At 40.7% G+C, this 21417-nt stretch overlaps 1 protein-coding gene across 2 annotated transcripts in view; it reads right to left on the bottom strand.

Annotated features, from left to right (window-relative positions):
* Nucleotides 1–21301, bottom strand: part of rhbdl3 (rhomboid, veinlet-like 3 (Drosophila)) — a 23787-nt gene extending 2486 nt beyond the window's left edge. The window contains exons 1-6 of one of the 2 annotated variants that reach the window (XM_087786617.1): nt 21036–21301; nt 19596–19619; nt 3854–4012; nt 3185–3409; nt 2873–3021; nt 2662–2774 (exon numbers count right to left, since the gene is read on the bottom strand). In XM_087786617.1, coding sequence (XP_087642743.1) covers nt 2662–2774; nt 2873–3021; nt 3185–3409; nt 3854–4012; nt 19596–19619; nt 21036–21206 — 841 coding nt within the window. In that variant the 5' untranslated portion in view covers nt 21207–21301. Of the gene's footprint in view, nt 1–2661; nt 2775–2872; nt 3022–3184; nt 3410–3853; nt 4013–8542; nt 8561–19595; nt 19620–21035 lie in introns of those variants that run through there. The other variant, XM_087786625.1, reaches the window with a different exon arrangement.
* Between the last annotated feature and the right edge of the window lie 116 nt (nt 21302–21417).

Genomic DNA, 21417 nt, shown 5'->3' with positions numbered 1-21417 from the left:
CGACTCCGGCTCAGTATTGGCTCAGCGATGTTGTTTACTAGCCTGTGAAGCATCGCCTGGACCAGGACCTTACCTGCCAGAGCAAGGAGTGATAAGATAAGATAATATGACCCTATGGTTACCACAGACAGCCTTATCACCTTTGTTCTTAAATATGGTGACAATTGTGGAGTCTCTCCTGTGCTCTCCAGCTGTGGGATCTTCTCATCAGCCCAGACCATGGAGATGTAGCGGTGTAATGTTCTTGTGCACAAAAACCCTCCATGTTTTAAATTAATTAATTAATTAATTTTATTAGAGCCTGGAGACTTGTTCTCCTTCAGGTTCAGCTGACAGAACTTCTAGGAAGGATGGAGGTTGACTAAGGTTGTCCATAGGGGGCAATTCAGGCAGTTCTTCCAAGATGGTGTAGTCTGCATCAGAGTCCTGATTTAGGAGGGGCTGAAATTTTCAGCCCACCTTACTAGGATACTATCCCGGCCTTTAAGGACTTTAAGCCCATCTGCTGTTTTCAGGGAGTGATGCAATGACTTGTTGAGATAGATTTCACAGAGTTATAAAAGTTGTGCATATCATTTCTATCCGCAAATGCCTGAATTTCACATGCCTTCTCCGTCCACCATACTTTCTTCATGGTCCGCAAAGTTCTCTGCACTTCCAGTCGTGCTCTCTGCCATCTCTGTCTGGCGGGGTTGGAGGAAGTTATTCAGGGTTTCCTGATGTGCCTCGTGCTGCCGAGCAGGTTATGGATGGATCTGAGTTGTTATCAAACCAGTCCTGATGGTTCTTGCTTTTGTATCCAATTGATTTGGCTGCTGATCCTGAAGGGCTGCTGTGACAGTGGACCATTGTTGTTCTGTGGTACTGTCACCACTTAGGAGGATGTTCTAGCTCCCCTAGTTTCTCAGCCAGGGAGCGACGGAACTCATTTCTAGTCGTGGCATCTTCCAGACGAGCGCAGTCTAATCATCTTTTACTGGGTCTGTGTTTCCGCATAGGGGGCACTTTCATGAGGACCTTGGTCATTATCATGTGATGATCTGTCCAGCATTCTGCACCTCTGATGGCCCGGGTGTGGAGAACGTCCCTGATGTCACAGCGCCTTACAATGATGTCATCAATCAGGTGCCAGTGTTTGAACGTGGGTGCATCCATGATGTTTTATATTTGTTCTTTTGCTGGAAAATGGTGTTAGTTATGGTTGTGCTTGGAACAGAGGGTCAGTAGCCTCATGCCATTTGAGTTGGCCTGACCAATCCCATGCCTGCCAAGCACCCCCTTCCAAATACCACTATCCCGTCCAACTCGAGCATTGAAGTCCCCAAGCAAGAGGATCTTATCTCTCTTAGCGATCCGACCGAGAGCCTCATCCAGAGCTAGGTAAAAGGAGTCTTTAGTCTTATTGTCAGATAGTAGAGTTGGAGCAAACACACTGAGTAGTGAGGCATACCGCCTCTTTTCCAGGTGGATGCGTAGGGTCATCAGCCTCTCACTGATGCACACAGGTGTTTCTGTAAGCGTCTGCAGTAGTGTGTTCTTAATGGCCAGGCCCACACCGTGCAGATGTTGTCCACCTTGGGGATAGCCTTTCCAGTAGAAAGTGTAGCCCATGCCCTCCTCTGTTAGACCCTCATCAAGGAGCCTGGTTTCACTCAAGGCAGCAATGTCAATGTTATAGCGTCTCAACCCAGACACAACCAGGGCTGTCCTTCTGTGAGGTCATTCAGACTTGCCAAAAAAGTCCAAGAGGGTTCTTATGTTCCATGAAGCCAGCTTGAGGTTAAAATACTTGTTTCTTCTGTTTCGACCGCAGAAGTGCAATGACCCGACAGGTGCGATTGCCTGTCCAGGTGAGGGTTGAGTGGGAAATTTTTAGGCCACCTTTTCTAGGCCCTTCCTCGCTTGAGGTGAGTGTGGTCCCTATATAGGGACTGCTCAGTCGCACCGGGGTCCGCCGGGTACCTTTAACCTGTGCCGCTGACGTGCAGGGCTCTGGAGCTCCCAGTCTATTCAAACCTGCTCCCGTCGCCAAAAACCCCATCGCCGCCAGACTTTGACCAGATATGGATCCAGGTAAGTTCACTGTGGTCATAAGTGGATACCTGCACAGTAGGATATTTTAAGTGCTCTAGGGGTGCGCTTTCACCAGTAGCACTATCTTCACCAAGATGGGGTAGGTCTGGTGGCATGGGTAAGCCCAGGACGACCAGCTCCCCATCCTAGCTGTAGGAGGCTGTCGGGACCTATCTCTTATTTAGGCCCGCCTGTTGTGCACCGCCAGCACATGCTTTTCTGTTGGGGTGTGCTCCCTTAGCCTGGCTGGTGGGCCTGCACACCACATCTCTGGGGCCCACTGCTGCTCCGAGATCCCCTGTAGTTTAGCCTCGGACTGCATAGTACCCAGTTAACATGTATGGCCACGTGGAGGCAGTGCAGGAGTCTTGGTGGTGGAGAGGCTATGTACTGGCAGAGGAGGCTTACGCATTCAGCTTCTCTTTTCACCTAGGAGGGGGCTAGCCAGCGGCAGTAGCTGAAAGCAGAAAGTTGCATTCAACATGCACCAACTACAAGCACTGCTACGTTACTGCACTAGGCGCTTCACACACACCCTGCGTTACACACACACATACATATATACACACACACACCAACACCACATACCTGCCAACACGCCACACACGTAGATGAGTCCGACCCTCAGAGCTCCGTGGACCATCTCCAGAGGAACTCCCACCAGCAGCTGCATGGCCATGTTGAGACTCAGGTGTTCGATGCTAACCAAGACATTGAGAGACTCAACAAGACATAGAGACATCATGTGTGTTCATGTGTGCAACACACTGGCTTGCTGGGACACTCTTGGTGGACTCACCCCGTGTGCATGAAGATGTAGCTCAAGTATCTCCAGGCTTGAGCTCGCAGCTGAGGCTGGTACGGCAGTGGACCTTGAAGGAATGCAGGACTGGACACTTGCAGCACAAGACGCTCCAGCTTCACGCTGTAGTACATGAAGACCAGCACCTGCAGAAGATCAACACGTCAAAGATACTGGACAGTGAAGCTGAAGACCAGCACCTGCAGAAGATAAATTAATATTCTCTGTGTGTACTCTGAGTTAATACTCTGAGTTAATACACAGAGTTAATAAACTAATATACTCTGAGTACATGTACTTCATATGTACCTCCATGAGCGTGAGGGTGAGGACGAGCCAGGGTGGAGGGCAGTAGTTGTAGCTGTCAAAGTACCATTTGCGGTCGAGCTCACGAGGAAGCGTCTCATAAGCCACGTGTCGAACCAGACGCTGAGAGAGTCTCAGACCAGCCTCGTCGCTGAGGCTGCAGCCTCGGAGCTGACGACTGCCCTGAAGGATGGCTCGCCGGAAGCTGTTGGAGCGTTTGTTGCTCATCTGTGGAGAACAATGAGCCGTTGAACCATGAGTCAGTGAATCAACACACACATGTCACCATGTGTTCAAGTGTTAGTGTGAGGACACCATGTGTTCAAGGACCAGGAACATTTTTGTTGGTTTAGCACAATCATGGTCCATCTGGACATAAAAACATCAACATTTAATCCTAAAATCAAATCTGGCTCCATCTGGATTAAAACTGCTCAGTAGTTTGTGGGACCAGGAGGTGAAACTGTATCATTCCTGTTGTTCTTCTAACGCATATATATATATATATATATATATATATATATATATAAATATATATATATATATACATAAATATATATATATATATATATATATATATATATATATATATATATATATATATATATATATATATATATATAATATATATAAGTATTATTCCTGCAGCAGGTGTGACTGGTACGGACTCACCAGGTTCACAAAGTCCTGGTAACAGATCTTTCCCTCGACGTCTCCGTCAGTCAAAGCCAACAGAACCTCCAGTTTGTGGGCGTCGACCTCAGAGCCGTGAGTCGCCAGAAGGTCCTTGAAGCGCTCGGTGCTGATGAAGCCGCAGTGGAGCTCGTCGTACTGAACACACGGGAGAAAACTGCTCAAAACACGGGAGAAAACTGCTCAAAACACGGGAGAAAACTGCTCAAAACACGGGAGAAAACTGCTCAAGACACGGGAGAAAACTGCTCAAAACATGTGAGAAAACTGGTCAAAACACACGGGAGCAAACTGCTCAAAACAACAGGGAAAACTGCTCAAAACACACGGGAGAAAACTGGTCAAAACACCAGTGAAAACTGTTCAAAACATGGGAGAAAACTGCTCAAAACACGGGAGAAAACTGCTCAAGACACGGGAGAAAACTGGTCAAAACACGGGAGAAAACTGCTCAAAAAACACGGGAGAAAACTGGTCAAAACACACGGGAGAAAACTGGTCAAAACACCAGTGAAAACTGGTCAAAACACACGGGAGAAAACTGGTCAAAACACCAGTGAAAACTGTTCAAAACTCACAGGAGAAAACTGGTCAAAACACAAGTGAAAACAGTTAAAAACACACACATCAGAGTGAAAACAGTTAAAAACACAAACACATGAGAATGGAAACAATTACAAACACAATAAAACACAATAAAACGTCTAAACTACTTCTTGAAGTCAAACATCAATAACTCCACGCACACTCACACGCACGCACACATATGAACGCACACACACGCACACACACACACACACATACACACACGCACACGCACAGCAAATCAACCTTGTCTTGGAGTAAATCATCAGTTTCTGTCAACGCTTTTTCTCTTTGTGTAGTTCAGACGAAGATAATCCTGTGTTCGTCCCACACTTGAGCCGTGTGTGTGTGTGTGTGTGTGCGTGTGTTTGTCTCGCACACACACACACACACACATATATATATATATGTGTGTGTGTGTGTGTAATTGTGCCACCAGAGAGATTATTCCTTTAAACTCCTCCTTCTCTTTCTAACAAAACACTTCATGCCTGTGTTTCCTCGTCGTGTTAATTAAATAAGTTACATTTTTAAAGTGTTAATAAAATAAGTTACATTTTTAAAGTGTTTATAAAATACTCACTAGTACCACTGGTTATTACTATTGAACATCAATAGTACTCACTAGTACCACTGATTATTACTATTGAACATCACTAGTACTCACTAGTACCACTGATTATTACTATTGAACATCACTAGTACTCACTAGTACCACTGATTATTACTATTGAACATCACTAGTACTCACTAGTACCACTGATTATTACTATTGAACATCACTAGTACTCACTAGTACCACTGATTATTACCATTGAACATCACTAGTACTCACTAGTACTACTGATTATTACTATTGAACATCACTAGTACTCACTAGTACCACTGATTATTACTATTGAACATCACTAGTACTCACTACTACCACTGATTATTACTATTGAACATCACTAGTACTCACTAGTACCACTGATTATTACTATTGAACATCACTAGTAAGTAAGTAAGTAAGTAATATATATTTATATAGCGCTTTTCGAGACCAGGGTCACAAAGCGCTTTAACAATCAAAACAATACTCAAAACAGTACATACTTCAAAGATCAAGACAACACCGAGAACAACACAGGAGTTCGAGAAATTCAAGGAAAAGCCTGCACAAATAGAAACGTCTTAAGATGTTTCTTAAAGGAGTCAGTAGACTCCATCAAGCGCAAAGAGAGAGGAAGATTGTTCCAAAGCTTAGGAGCAACAGCCTGAAAAGATTTCTCTCCTCTGGTCCTGAGCCGTGTGCGTGGAACCATAAGTAGATTCTGATCCACAGACCTCAGAGACCGAGCTGGGGTGTAAGGCTGGATCAGATCAGTGATGTAAGGAGGAGCCTGACCATGAATAGATCTGAAAGTAAGAACCAGAATTTTAAAGTTGATCCTGAAAGAAACTGGAAGCCAGTGAAGAGTTTTAAGGACCGGAGAAATGTGAGTTCTTCTACTAGAGCGGGTCAGAATTCTCGCTGCAGAGTTCTGAATCAACTGCAGGCGAGACAGATCCTTCTTGTTAAGACATGAAAACAAACTGTTACAATAGTCCAGACGAGAAGAAACAAACGCATGGATTATAAGATCCAGATCATGTTGTGACAGCATTTTCCTAAGTTTAGAGATTTTTCTCAGTTGAAGGAAACAGTTTCTGGTCAGTTTTCTACAGTGTTGAACAAGAGACATGTCTTTATCAAATACAACACCCAGGTTTCTCAGGCTCAGTTTGACAGACTGACCTAAGTCACCCAAGTACTGACTCAACCCTGGAATCGTATCATCAGGAGCAATCACCAGAGTTTCAGTTTTGTCCACATTAAGCTGTAAAGTGTTTTCACTCAGCCATTGTTTGATTTCTAGCAAACAATTGACTAAGCTGTTCAGCCTTTGGGGCTCAGTTGGGTCAAAAGAGCAGTAGAGCTGGATGTCATCAGCAAAAATGTGATAAGAAACATCTGGAAATCTCTGAATGATTTTACCAAGGGGAATCAAGTACAGCAAAAACAATAAAGGACCCAGAACAGAACCTTGAGGGACTCCACACAACAGATCTGCCGATTCAGACCTCATTTGATTGGCAGATACACTAAAACTGCGCCCAGAAAGGTAAGATGAGAACCATTCTAACACAGACCCAGACAGTCCCACTTCATCCCTTAGTCTTCTCAGCAGGATCTGGTGATCAACTGTGTCAAAGGCTGACGACAGATCCAAGAGAACCAGAACAGTGAATTTACCAGAGTCAGCCGACATCATGATGTCACTGGACACTTTCAGTAAAGCTGTCTCCGTAGAGTGATGTTTACGGAAGCCAGACTGAAACTTCTCATGGATGTCGCTCTGATCCAAGAACAAAGACAGCTGCTCGGACACCACCTTCTCCAAGATCTTGGACAAGAAAGGGAGCTTAGAAATAGGCCTGAAATTACTGAGGTCAGTTGGGTCTAAGACTGGTTTTTTGAGCAGAGGCTCCACAATGGCATGTTTAAATGCATTGGGAAAAACCCCTGTGGAAAGGGAGAGGTTCACCATATTGGTAACCCATGGGCCAATTACATCAAATACTTTGATAAAAAGCCTACAAGGAAGGACGTCATCTGAGCAAGAGGAGGGTTTCATCTTGTTCACTAGTGCTGAAATATCACCCAAAGATACAGCAGTGAAGGATGACCAAGAGGAGGAGATGGGCTCAGAGACAGTAGGGGTTCCCAACAAAGGGGGAGAGATTTTCTCTTTGATCAATTTAATTTTGTCAATGAAAAATCTCAACAATGCATTGCTGTCAGCTTCACAGAAGACCGGCGTGATTTGAGGAGCAGGAGACACGAGAGAATTAATCGTGTCAAACAAAACTTTGGGGTTTTTCCTATTTGCTGCTACCAGTTTTCTGATGTAATCAGATCTAGCAGTTTCTACCATCTCATTGTAAGAAGTCAACAGATCCCTGAGGTGAAGTCTGTGCACCTCAAGTTTAGTAGACTTCCAGAGACGCTCTGTCTTTCGACAAAGTCTCTTCAGACTCAGGAGATCTTCATTTGTCCAAGGGCACCGTTTTTTCTGAATTTTCAAGTTCGATTTAACAGGTGCCACTTGATCCAGTATTTCAACACAATGATCAGTAAAACAGTGAATCAAACTGTCCACATCTGGACAGTCATCAAAGGAAAGACGGTCAAACATAGCAGAAAAACTGTCTGCAGTATCGGCTGAGATGACACGCCTCTGAGACCTAACTTTCAAAGGCTTAGGTTCAGGGATGAAGTCCAGGTTGAACAAGACAAGAGAATGATCACTCAGATGGACATCATGTACAGATACATTAGAAATGTTCAGGCCAAGAGTAAAAACTAAGTCTAAAATGTGGCCTTTTTGATGAGTGGGTTCAGAAACATGTTGCTCAAAATTAAAGGCTTCAGTTAAAGTTAAAAGTTCTTTAGCAGAACAAGATGTGACGTCATCAACATGAAGATTAAAGTCTCCAAGAATAAGAACAGATTCCATCTGAATAATGGAAGATAAGAAGTCACTAAAGTCTTTCAAGAACATCGCCGCAGGACCAGGCGGACGGTAGATTGACACACAATAGAAAGGTCTTGTAGAACCAACCAAGATCATCTGAGACTCAAAAGAAGTGAATTCCTGTGTCTGAATCACTTTGCAAGAACAACTCTCCCTAAAAACAGTAGCAAGACCTCCTCCACGACCAGAGAGGCGAGGCTTCCCCAGGACAGCGCTCCCTACTGGACAGAGTTCGTTCAGATGAATAAACTCTTCCTCTCTCTGCCAAGTCTCAGAAAGACATAATAAATCCAAATTAACTCTTGTGAAAAGATTATTAAGAATAAAGGATTTATTAGTAATGGAGCGAACATTAAGAAGTCCCACATTCAGCACCGATGACGTCACTGACGACGCCGCGTCACTGACAGGCGCGCAGAGCGGGATCTTTTGAAGCGAACAGCGGTCACGTGGTACCAGCTGTCACTGAAGTTCAACTCGGTTGTAAAAGTCGAATTAAAGAGAGGAAATGTAAAAATCTTACCACCTTTCGTTGAGGTCTGGACAGACGGCAGCGCTGATGTGTCGTCACACACAGTGAGAGGGATGTCGATCAAACAGCGATGACGTTCGATGACGTCAGAGTTGTTCCGAGCGATCGCAACTGCACGTCTCATCCTGACCTGAACTCCAGCCCGACTCGATCCCTTGTGGAAATGGCCCGGTACTCGAGAGATCAAACGATATTCCACAGAGTCCGAGTCGATGAGAAGCGGAGCCGGAAACACGTTCACCGGACGTTGGTAACGGTCGCGAGTGAAGTCCTCCATCGACTCTCTGATGTTGAAAAGAGCATCACGATCATAGATCCGAGATGCTTGAGACATATCTTAAGTGATATGAGCATAATATCCGGACAAGTAGTCGTTAAAACGACTGTTTTTGGCAATTATTGCAGGAGCTTACGTTTCAAGCAGCCGATCAAAGGCTCACCGGAAGCAGAAATGGGAGTACCACTGATTAGTACTATTGAACATCACTAGTACTCACTACTACCACTGATTATTACTATTGAACATCACTAGTATTCACAAGTACCACTGATTAGTACTATTGAACATCACTAGTACTCACTACTACCACTGATTATTACTATTGAACATCACTAGTATTCACAAGTACCACTGATTATTACTATTGAACATCACTAGTACTCACTAGTACCACTGATTAATACTATTGAACATCACTAGTATTCACAAGTACCACTGATTATTACTATTGAACATTACTAGTACTCACTAGTACCACTGATTATTTCTATTGAACATCACTAGTATTCACAAGTACCACTGATTATTACTATTGAACATCACTAGTACTCACTAGTACCACTGATTAATACTATTGAACATCACTAGTACTCACTAGTACTCACTAGTACCACTGATTACTACTATTGAACATCACAAGTACACACTATTATTCACAAGTACCACTGATTATTACTATTGAACATCACTAGTACTCAGTAGTACTCACTAGTACCACTGATTAATACTATTGAACATAACTAGTACTCACAAGTACTCACTAGTACCACTGATTACTGCTATTGAACATCACTAGTACTCACTATTATTCACAAGTACCACTGATTATTACTATTGAACATCACTAGTACTCACTAGTACTCACTAGTACCACTGATTATTACTATTGAACATCACTAGTGCTCACTAGTATTCACAAGTACCACTGATTATTACTATTGAACATCAATAGTACTCACTAGTACTCACTAGTACCAATGATTATTACTATTGAACATCACTAGTACTCACTAGTATTCACAAGTACCACTGATTATTAGTATTGAACATCAAAAAGTACTCACTAGTACTCACTAGTACCAATGATTATTACTATTGAACATCACTAGTACTCACTAGTATTCACAAGTACCACTGATTATTACTATTGAACATCAATAGTACTCACTAGTACTCACTAGTACCACTGATTATTACTATTGAACATCACTAGTACTCACTAGTACCACTGATTATTACTATTGAACATCACTATTACTCACTAGTACCACTGATTAATACTATTGAACATCACTAGTACCACTGATTATTACTATTGAACATCACTAGTACTCACTAGTACCACTGATTATTACTATTTAACATCACTAGTACTCACTAGTATTCACAAGTACCACTGATTATTGCTTTTGAACATCACTAGTACTCACTAGTATTTACAAGTACCACTGATTATTACTATTGAACATCACTAGTACTCACTAGTACTCACTAGTACCACTGATTATTACTATTGAACATCACTAGAACTCACTAGTATTCACATGTACCACTGATTATTACTATTGAACACAATTAGTACTCAGTAGTACTCACTAGTACCACTAATTATTACTATTGAACATCACTAGTACTCACTAGTACTCACAAGTACCACTGATTATTACTATTGAACATCACTAGTACTCACTAGTATTCACAAGTACCACTGATTATTAATATTGAATACCAATAGTACTCACTAGTACTCACTAGTACCAATGATTATTACTATTGAACATCACTAGTACTCACTAGTATTCACAAGTACGACTGATTATTGCTTTTGAACATCACTAGTACTCACTAGTAGTCACAAGTACCACTGATTATTACTATTGAACATCACTAGTACTCACTAGTACCACTGATTATTACTATTGAACATCACTAGTACTCACTAGTATTCACAAGTACCACTGATTATTGCTTTTGAACATCACTAGTACTCACTAGTATTCACAAGTACCACTGATTAGTACTATTGAACATCACTAGTACTCACTACTACCACTGATTATTACTATTGAACATCACTAGTATTCACAAGTACCACTGATTATTACTATTGAACATCACTAGTACTCACTAGTACCACTGATTAATACTATTGAACATCCCTAGTATTCACAAGTACCACTGATTATTACTATTGAACATTACTAGTACTCACTAGTACCACTGATTATTTCTATTGAACATCACTAGTATTCACAAGTACCACTGATTATTACTATTGAACATCACTAGTACTCACTAGTACCACTGATTAATACTATTGAACATCACTAGTACTCACTAGTACTCACTAGTACCACTGATTACTACTATTGAACATCACAAGTACACACTATTATTCACAAGTACCACTGATTATTACTATTGAACATCACTAGTACTCAGTAGTACTCACTAGTACCACTGATTAATACTATTGAACATAACTAGTACTCACAAGTACTCACTAGTACCACTGATTACTACTATTGAACATCACTAGTACTCACTATTATTCACAAGTACCACTGATTATTACTATTGAACATCACTAGTACTCACTAGTACTCACTAGTACCACTGATTATTACTATTGAACATCACTAGTGCTCACTAGTATTCACAAGTACCACTGATTATTACTATTGAACATCAATAGTACTCACTAGTACTCACTAGTACCAATGATTATTACTATTGAACATCACTAGTACTCACTAGTATTCACAAGTACCACTGATTATTAGTATTGAACATCAAAAAGTACTCACTAGTACTCACTAGTACCAATGAGTATTACTATTGAACATCACTAGTACTCACTAGTATTCACAAGTACCACTGATTATTACTATTGAACATCAATAGTACTCACTAGTACTCACTAGTACCACTGATTATTACTATTGAACATCAATAGTACTCACTAGTACTCACTAGTACCACTGATTATTACTATTGAACATCACTAGTACTCACTAGTACCACTGATTATTACTATTGAACATCACTATTACTCACTAGTACCACTGATTAATACTATTGAACATCACTAGTACCACTGATTATTACTATTGAACATCACTAGTACTCACTAGTACCACTGATTATTACTATTTAACATCACTAGTACTCACTAGTATTCACAAGTACCACTGATTATTGCTTTTGAACATCACTAGTACTCACTAGTATTTACAAGTACCACTGATTATTACTATTGAACATCACTAGTACTCACTAGTACTCACTAGTACCACTGATTATTACTATTGAACATCACTAGAACTCACTAGTATTCACATGTACCACTGATTATTACTATTGAACACAATTAGTACTCAGTAGTACTCACTAGTACCACTAATTATTACTATTGAACATCACTAGTACTCACTAGTACTCACAAGTACCACTGATTATTACTATTGAACATCACTAGTACTCACTAGTATTCACAAGTACCACTGATTATTAATATTGAATACCAATAGTACTCACTAGTACTCACTAGTACCAATGATTATTACTATTGAACATCACTAGTACTCACTAGTATTCACAAGTACGACTGATTATTGCTTTTGAACATCACTAGTACTCACTAGTATTCACAAGTACCACTGATTATTACTATTGAACATCACTAGTACTCACTAGTACCACTGATTATTACTATTGAACATCACTAGTACTCACTAGTATTCACAAGTACCACTGATTATTGCTTTTGAACATCACTAGTACTCACTAGTATTTACAAGTACCACTGATTATTACTATTGAACATCACTAGTACTCACTAGTACCACTGATTATAACTATTGAACATCACTAGTACTCACTAGTACCACTGATTATTACTATTGAACAGCACTAGTACTCACTAGTACTCACTAGTAAGACTGATTATTACTATTGAACATCACTAGTACTCACTAGTATTCACAAGTACCACGGATTATTGCTTTTGAACATCACTAGTACTAACTAGTATTTACAAGTACCACTGATTATTACTATTGAACATCACTAGTACTCACTAGTATTCACAAGTACCACTGATTATTGCTTTTGAACATCACTTGTACTCACTAGTATTTACAAGTACCACTGATTACTACTATTGAACATCACTAGTACTCACTATTATTCACAAGTACCACTGATTATTACTATTGAACATCACTAGTACTCACTAGTATTCACAAGTACCATTGATTATTACTATTGAACATCAATAGTACTCACTAGAATTCACAAGTACCACTGATTATTACTATTGAACATCAAAAAGTACTCACTAGTACTCACTAGTACCAATGATTATTACTATTGAACATCACTAGTACTCACTAGTATTCACAAGTACCACTGATTATTACTATTGAACATCAATAGTACTCACTAGTACTACTGATTATTACTATTGAACATCACTAGTACTCACTAGTATTCACAAGTACCACTGATTATTACTATTGAACATCAATAGTACTCACTAGTACTCACTAGTACCAATGATTATTACTATTGAACATCACTAGTACTCACTAGTACCATTGATTATTACTATTGAACATCACTACTACTCACTAGTACCACTGATTATTACTATTGAACATCACTGGTACCACTGATTATTACTATTGAACATCACTAGTACTCACTAGTACCACTGATTATTACTATTGAACATCACTAGTACTCACTAGTATTCACAAGTACCACTGATTATTTCTTTTGAACATCACTAGTACTCACTAGTATTTACAAGTACCACTGATAATTACTATTGAACATCACTAGTACTCACTAGTACCACTAATTATTACTATTGAACATCACTAGTACTCACTAGTATTCACAAGTACCACTGATTATTACTATTGAACATCACTAGTACTCACTAGTATTCACAAGTACCACTGATTATTACTATTGAATACCAATAGTACTCACTAGTACTCACTAGTACCAATGATTATTACTATTGAACATCACTAGTACTCACTAGTATTCACAAGTACCACTGATTATTGCTTTTGAACATCACTTGTACTCACTAGTATTCACAAGTACCACTGATTATTACTATTGAACATCACTAGTACTCACTAGTACCACTGATTATTACTATTGAACATCACTAGTACTCACTAGTATTCACAAGTACCACTGATTATTGCTTTTGAACATCACTAGTACTCACTAGTATTTACAAGTACCACTGATTATTACTATTGAACATCACTAGTACTCACTAGTACCACTGATTATTACTATTGAACATCACTAGTACTCACTAGTACCACTGATTATTACTATTGAACAGCACTAGTACTCACTAGTACTCACTAGTAAGACTGATTATTACTATTGAACATCACTAGTACTCACTAGTATTCACAAGTACCACTGATTATTGCTTTTGAACATCACTAGTACTCACTAGTATTTACAAGTACCACTGATTATTACTATTGAACATCACTAGTACTCACTAGTACCACTGATTATTACTATTGAACATCACTAGTACTCACTAGTACCACTGATTATTACTATTGAACATCACTAGTACTCACTAGTACCACTGATTATTACTATTGAACATCACTAGTACTCACTAGTACTCACTAGTACCACTGATTATTACTATTGAACATCACTAGTACTCACTAGTACCACTGATTATTACTATTGAACATCACTAGTACTCACTAGTACTCACTAGTACCACTGATTATTACTATTGAACATCACTAGTACTCACTAGTATTTACAAGTACCACTGATTATTACTATTGAACATCACTAGTACTCACTAGTACCACTGATTATTACTATTGAACATCACTAGTACTCACTAGTATTCACAATACCACTGATTATTACTATTGAACATAATTAGTACTCACTAGTACTCACTAGTACCACTAATTATTACTATTGAACATCACTAGTACTCACTAGTATTCACAAGTACCACTGATTATTACTATTGAACATCACTAGTACTCACTAGTACTCACTAGTACCAATGATTATTACTATTGAACATCACTAGTACTCACTAGTATTCACAAGTACCACTGATTATTGCTTTTGAACATCACTAGTAATCACTAGTATTCACAAGTACCACTGATTATTACTATTGAACATCAGTAGTATTCACAAGTACCACTGATTATTGCTTTTGAACATCACTAGTACTCACTAGTACCACTGATTATTACTATTGAACCTCAAGAGTACTCACTAGTATTCACAAGTACCACTGATTATTGCTTTTGAACATCACTAGTACTCACTAGTACCACTGATTATTACTATTGAACAGCACTAGTACTCACTAGTATTCACAAGTACCACTGATTATTACTATTGAACATCACTAGTACTCACTAGTATTCACAAGAACCACTGATTATTGCTTTTGAAAATCACTATTACTCACTAGTACTCACTAGTACCACTGATTATGACTATTGAACCTCAAGAGTACTCACTAGTACTCACTAGTACTCACTAGTACTACTGAAGCTACTGGGCACATTTGGAACCAGCAGCAGTTCAAGCTCTAAGTGCTACGTCAAGGTCATAGGTCGCGAGAACATCGGCTTGTGGTTACGGAGGTTAAAGGTCAAGTTGACACAGAGACCGTTGTGTCTCAAGATGAGGATCAATGAAGCTTCGATGATGAAGACACAAGATTCCTCTCATTGTTGTGACCTTGAAGGTTCGAACCTATTGTGTTATTTTCATTTCAATCAATTAATCTGTTTGTATCGAAGCTAAACGTCTTCACATGAATCAAGATGTTTCTCCTCAGAGACTCCAGAGACGACCATCAGAACATCTTAGGTTAGTTAGTTTAGGTTAGTTAGCACCTAATCTGCACCACAACTAACTAATGTCAAGTTCAAACTAAAGGTCAAACTAAAGTTAAAACTAAAGGTCAAAGCTTTATCAGATGATTGTCCATTTCTCTTTTGATTGACAACCTTCTCCCTAGGACACCCATGACCCCCAGACTGTGATGGTCCTCACAGAAGATACAAGAAGACATTGATTAAAACGTAATAATATTAAGAATTGATCATATTAGTATAAAAAGTAACTTCTGAGTACAAGTGTAGTTTAAACAACAGGATCAATAATCAATGAGTCGTGTTGATCGATGGACTCTTTCGTTGCCACGCCAACGACGAACTGAAGGTCAAAGACGAGAATCTGCAGCTCGTCTGCGGCGAACAAACATCTCAGGAATTCTTGTAAAAGTGCAGCAGAAGCTGCTTCACAGGAGACAACAACACAAACAACACACACAACACAAACAACACCAACAACACACACAACACCAACAACACAAACAACAGCAACAACACACACAACACCAACAACACAAACAACAGCAACAACACCAACAACACAAACAACACACACAACACCAACAACACAAACAACACACACAACACCAACAACACCAACAACACCAATAACACCAACAACACAAACAACACCAACAACACAAACAACACACACAACACAAACAACACACACAACACACACCACACAAACAACACAAACAACACAAACAACACCAACAACACAAACAACACAAACAACACAATCACAAGCTTTGACTCAAACACAACAGATATTTGTTTCAAAAGAGAAGATAAACACAACATTGTTCGATGACCTTTGACACGAATCATACTTGGACAAAAACTCCTCCAAAGTGGATCCAACATCGATCATCTCAGATCGATAACAAACAAACATTGATCATTTGATCACAGACATGCAAAAGTTTGTTAGCTGATGCTAGCTAGCTCCTTGTTTGATTGTTAGCTGATGCTAGCTAGCCCCCTGTTTGTTTGTTAGCTGATGCTAGCTAGCCCCCTGTTTGATTGTTAGCTGATGCTAGCTAGCCCACTGTTTGATTGTTAGCTGATGCTAGCTAGCCCACTGTTTGATTGTTAGCTGATGCTAGCTAGCCCACTGTTTGTTTGTTAGCTGATGCTACCTAGCTCCCTGTTTGATTGTTAGCCGATGCTAGCTAGCCCCCTGTTTGTTTGTTAGCTGATGCTAGCTAGCCCCCTGTTTGTTTGTTAGCTGATGCTAGCTAGCCCCCTGTTTGATTGTTAGCTGATGCTAGCTAGCCCACTGTTTGTTTGTTAGCTGATGCTAGCTAGCTCCCTGTTTGATTGTTAGCTGATGCTAGCTAGCCCCCTGTTTGTTTGTTAGCGGATGCTAGCTAGCCCCCTGTTTGTTTGTTAGCTGATGCTAGCTAGCCCCCTGTTTGATTGTTAGCTGATGCTAGCTAGCCCCCTGTTTGATTGTTAGCGGATGCTAGCTAGCCCCCTGTTTGATTGTTAGCTGATGCTAGCTAGCCCCCTGTTTGATTGTTAGCTGATGCTAGCTAGCCCCCTGTTTGATTGTTAGCTGATGCTAGCTAGCCCACTGTTTGTTTGTTAGCTGATGCTAGCTAGCTCCCTGTTTGATTGTTAGCTGATGCTAGCTAGCCCCCTGTTTGTTTGTTAGCTGATGCTAGCTAGCCCCCTGTTTGAATGTTAGCTGATGCTAGCTAGCCCCCTGTTTGATTGTTAGCTGATGCTAGCTAGCCCACTGTTTGTTTGTTAGCTGATGCTAGCTAGCTCCCTGTTTGATTGTTAGCTGATGCTAGCTAGCCCCCTGTTTGTTTGTTAGCTGATGCTAGCTAGCCCCCTGTTTGATTGTTAGCTGATGCTAGCTAGCCCCCTGTTTGTTTGTTAGCGGATGCTAGCTAGCCCCCTGTTTGTTTGTTAGCTGATGCTAGCTAGCCCCCTGTTTGATTGTTAGCTGATGCTAGCTAGCCCCCTGTTTGATTGTTAGCGGATGCTAGCTAGCCCCCTGTTTGTTTGTTAGCTGATGCTAGCTAGCCCCCTGTTTGATTGTTAGCTGATGCTAGCTAGCCCCCTGTTTGATTGTTAGCTGATGCTAGCTAGCCCCCTGTTTGATTGTTAGCTGATGCTAGCTAGCCAACTGTTTGTTTGTTAGCTGATGCTAGCTAGCTCCCTGTTTGATTGTTAGCTGATGCTAGCTAGCCCCCTGTTTGTTTGTTAGCTGATGCTAGCTAGCCCCCTGTTTGATTGTTAGCTGATGCTAGCTAGCCCCCTGTTTGTTTGTTAGCGGATGCTAGCTAGCCCCCTGTTTGTTTGTTAGCTGATGCTAGCTAGCCCCCTGTTTGATTGTTAGCTGATGCTAGCTAGCCCCCTGTTTGATTGTTAGCGGATGCTAGCTAGCCCCCTGTTTGTTTGTTAGCTGATGCTAGCTAGCCCCCTGTTTGATTATTAGCTGATGCTAGCTAGCCCCCTGTTTGATTGTTAGCTGATGCTAGCTAGCCCCCTGTTTGATTGTTAGCGGATGCTAGCTAGCCCCCTGTTTGTTTGTTAGCTGATGCTAGCTAGCCCCCTGTTTGTTTGTTAGCTGATGCTAGCTAGCTCCTTGTTTGATTGTTAGCTGATCCTAACTTTTTGTCAGAAAGAAAGAGTGAGCAGATGTTTATTTCACATCCAGAGTAAAAATCACTTCATCCTCTCAAGTGACCTCACTGCCCAGAACCATTGAGCAAAAAGCATTAATATGTTAAATACACAACTCCCTGCAGAGTGAAGAGCAGCTGCTGCGTCAGTGTGTGTGTGTGTGTGTGTGTGTGTGTGTGTGTGTGTGTGCTTGTGTGCGTGTGCATGTTTGCGTGTGTGCGTGTGTGCGTGTGTGCGTGTGTGCGTGTGTGCGTGCATGTGCGTGTGCGTGTGTGCGTGCATGTGCGCGTGCGTGTGTGTGTGTGTGTAGAGGCCTGTCTCAGCTGGTCTACATTTGCGTCTAAATGAACTCAGTGGGTGGAGGTCATGGGTCGATGCCGGCCAAATGAGATGTCACTCTTAACTGCAGTGTCATCACTGACAGACACTCATCGTTGTAGAAAAGAACAACAACAAACAAAAACAAACATTCTATCCTCCGCGTCTTCATAACCATCTGGATCTAGGTTTGTTTGAAGGAGTCATCATTCAATTGTACGTCTTATCAACCAATCATGTTTTAGAACCTGAGACCCGCCGTCATCACATGACCCGCCGTCAGAACAGGAAGGAGAAGATAACTAAAGCAGAAGATAACTAAATGAGAAGATAACTAAAGCAGAAGATAACTAAAGGAGAAGATAACTAAAGCAGAAGATAACTAAAGCAGAAGATAACTAAAGGAGAAGATAACTAAAGCAGAAGATAACTAAAGCAGAAGATAACTAAAGGAGAAGATAACTAAAGCAGAAGATAACTAAAGGAGAAGATAACTAAAGGAGAAGATAACTAAAGCAGAAGATAACTAAAGCAGAAGATAACTAAAGGAGAAGATAACTAAAGGAGAAGATAACTAAATGAGAAGATAACTAAAGGAGAAGATAACTAAAGCAGAAGATAACTAAAGCAGAAGATAACTAAAGGAGAAGATAACTAAAGCAGAAGATAACTTAAGGAGAAGATAACTAAAGGAGAAGATAACTAAAGCAGAAGATAACTAAAGGAGAAGATAACTAAAGGAGAAGATAAATAAAGGAGAAGATAACTAAAGCAGAAGATAACTAAAGCAGAAGATAACTAAAAGAGAAGATAACTAAAGGAGAAGATAACTAAATGAGAAGATAACTAAAGGAGAAGATAACTATTGTTTACGTACCTCGTCAAACACAGACTTCCATTTCTAGAGAGAGAAGGAAAGGAAACAGAATCAGCTGCAGATACGAAGAGAGAAGATTGTTTTAAATATTTATCCTTACATTTAATTCTTTTAATGACATAAAAGTAGTTTTGTGACGACTGGAGTTATTTCCTCTCCACGGAGGGATGGATGGATGGATGGATGATGGATGAATATATGGATGGATGATGGATGGATGGATGGATGGATGGATGGATGATGGATGAATATATGGATGGATGATGGATGGATGGATGGATGGATGGATGGATGGATGGATGGATGGATGGATGGATGGATGGATGGATGGATGGATGATGGATGAATATATGGATGGATGATGGATGGATGGATGGATGTGTGGATGGATGGATGATGGATGGATGGATGATGGATGAATATATGGATGGATGATGGATGGATGGATGGATGGTTGATGGATGAATATATGGATGGATGATGGATGGATGATGGATGGATGGATGATGGATGAATATATGGATGGATGATGATGGATGGATGGATGGATGGATGATGGATGAATATATGGATGGATGATGGATGGATGGATGATGGATGAATATATGGATGGATGATGGATGGATGGATGGATGGATGGATGGATGGATGGATGGATGGATGGATGATGGATGAATATATGGATGGATGATGATGGATGGATGGATGGATGATGGATGAATATATGGATGGATGATGGATGGATGGATGATGGATGAATATATGGATGGATGATGGATGGATGGATGGATGGATGTGTGGATGGATGGATGATGGATGAATATATGGATGGATGATCGATGGATGGATGGATGGATGATGGATGGATGGATGATGGATGAATATATGGATGGATAATGATGGATGGATGGATGGATGGATGGATGGATGGATGGATGGATGGATGGATGGATGATGGATGAATATATGGATGGATGATGGATGGATGGATGGATGGACAACCTTGATGAAGAAAATGATGATGATGAGCTAATGGCTACATAATAAACGACATGAACTTCTGTCATCAATCTCGTTAAAATGATGTTTATTCGTGACCTTGTTTTAAAAACTTTAAGTTAATAATAATTGATTATTAAGTTTAAATTAAGTTAAAGTTTCTTCTTTTATACATTAAACACGTCATCGATCAAATACGTAGAAAAGTGTTTGAAATGAAAGTATTTTATTTGTATTCGTGACATAAACACAAATAAATACTTCACTCGAGCCAAGAAGATACTTTTGTATTTTATTTTGAAACATCATCTGAACCTGATGAAGAACTTCATGTCTGGAGAACATTGAAGCTCCTCAGACAGTATTTCTTCTACGTCATAAAGAACCATCTCTGACGTCTTTAAGACACAGACGTCATATCTACGCGTCCCTGTCGCTCACCTCCTCCACAGGAACCTCCACAGGAACCTCCACAGGAACCTCCACAGGAACCTCCTCCTCCAGGACCTCCTCCTCCAGAACCTCCTCCAGGACCTCGATCTCTTCTCCTTCCTCGTGCGCCGCCACCGCCGGGGAGCGCGCGAGCTTCACCTGCCGAGATCCTGCCGTCATCGTCGCGAGCCCCGAGCGTCACGTGCGGCTGCTCGCGCGAGACTCACGGCTCCGTTCATGCTCGTCCAGAACCAGAACCTCCTGGTGTGAGAGGAGTCCAGAACCAGAACCTCCTGGTGTGAGAGGAGTCCAGAACCAGAACCTCCTGGTGTGAGAGGAGTCCAGAACCAGAACCTCCTGGTGTGAGAGGAGTCCAGAACCAGAACCAGGT

The sequence above is a fragment of the Callionymus lyra genome, chromosome 1, assembly GCF_982586985.1.
Source record: "Callionymus lyra chromosome 1, fCalLyr1.hap1.1, whole genome shotgun sequence".
Lineage (NCBI taxonomy): Eukaryota > Metazoa > Chordata > Actinopteri > Syngnathiformes > Callionymidae > Callionymus > Callionymus lyra.
This window is presented reverse-complemented; position numbering and strand designations above follow the sequence as displayed.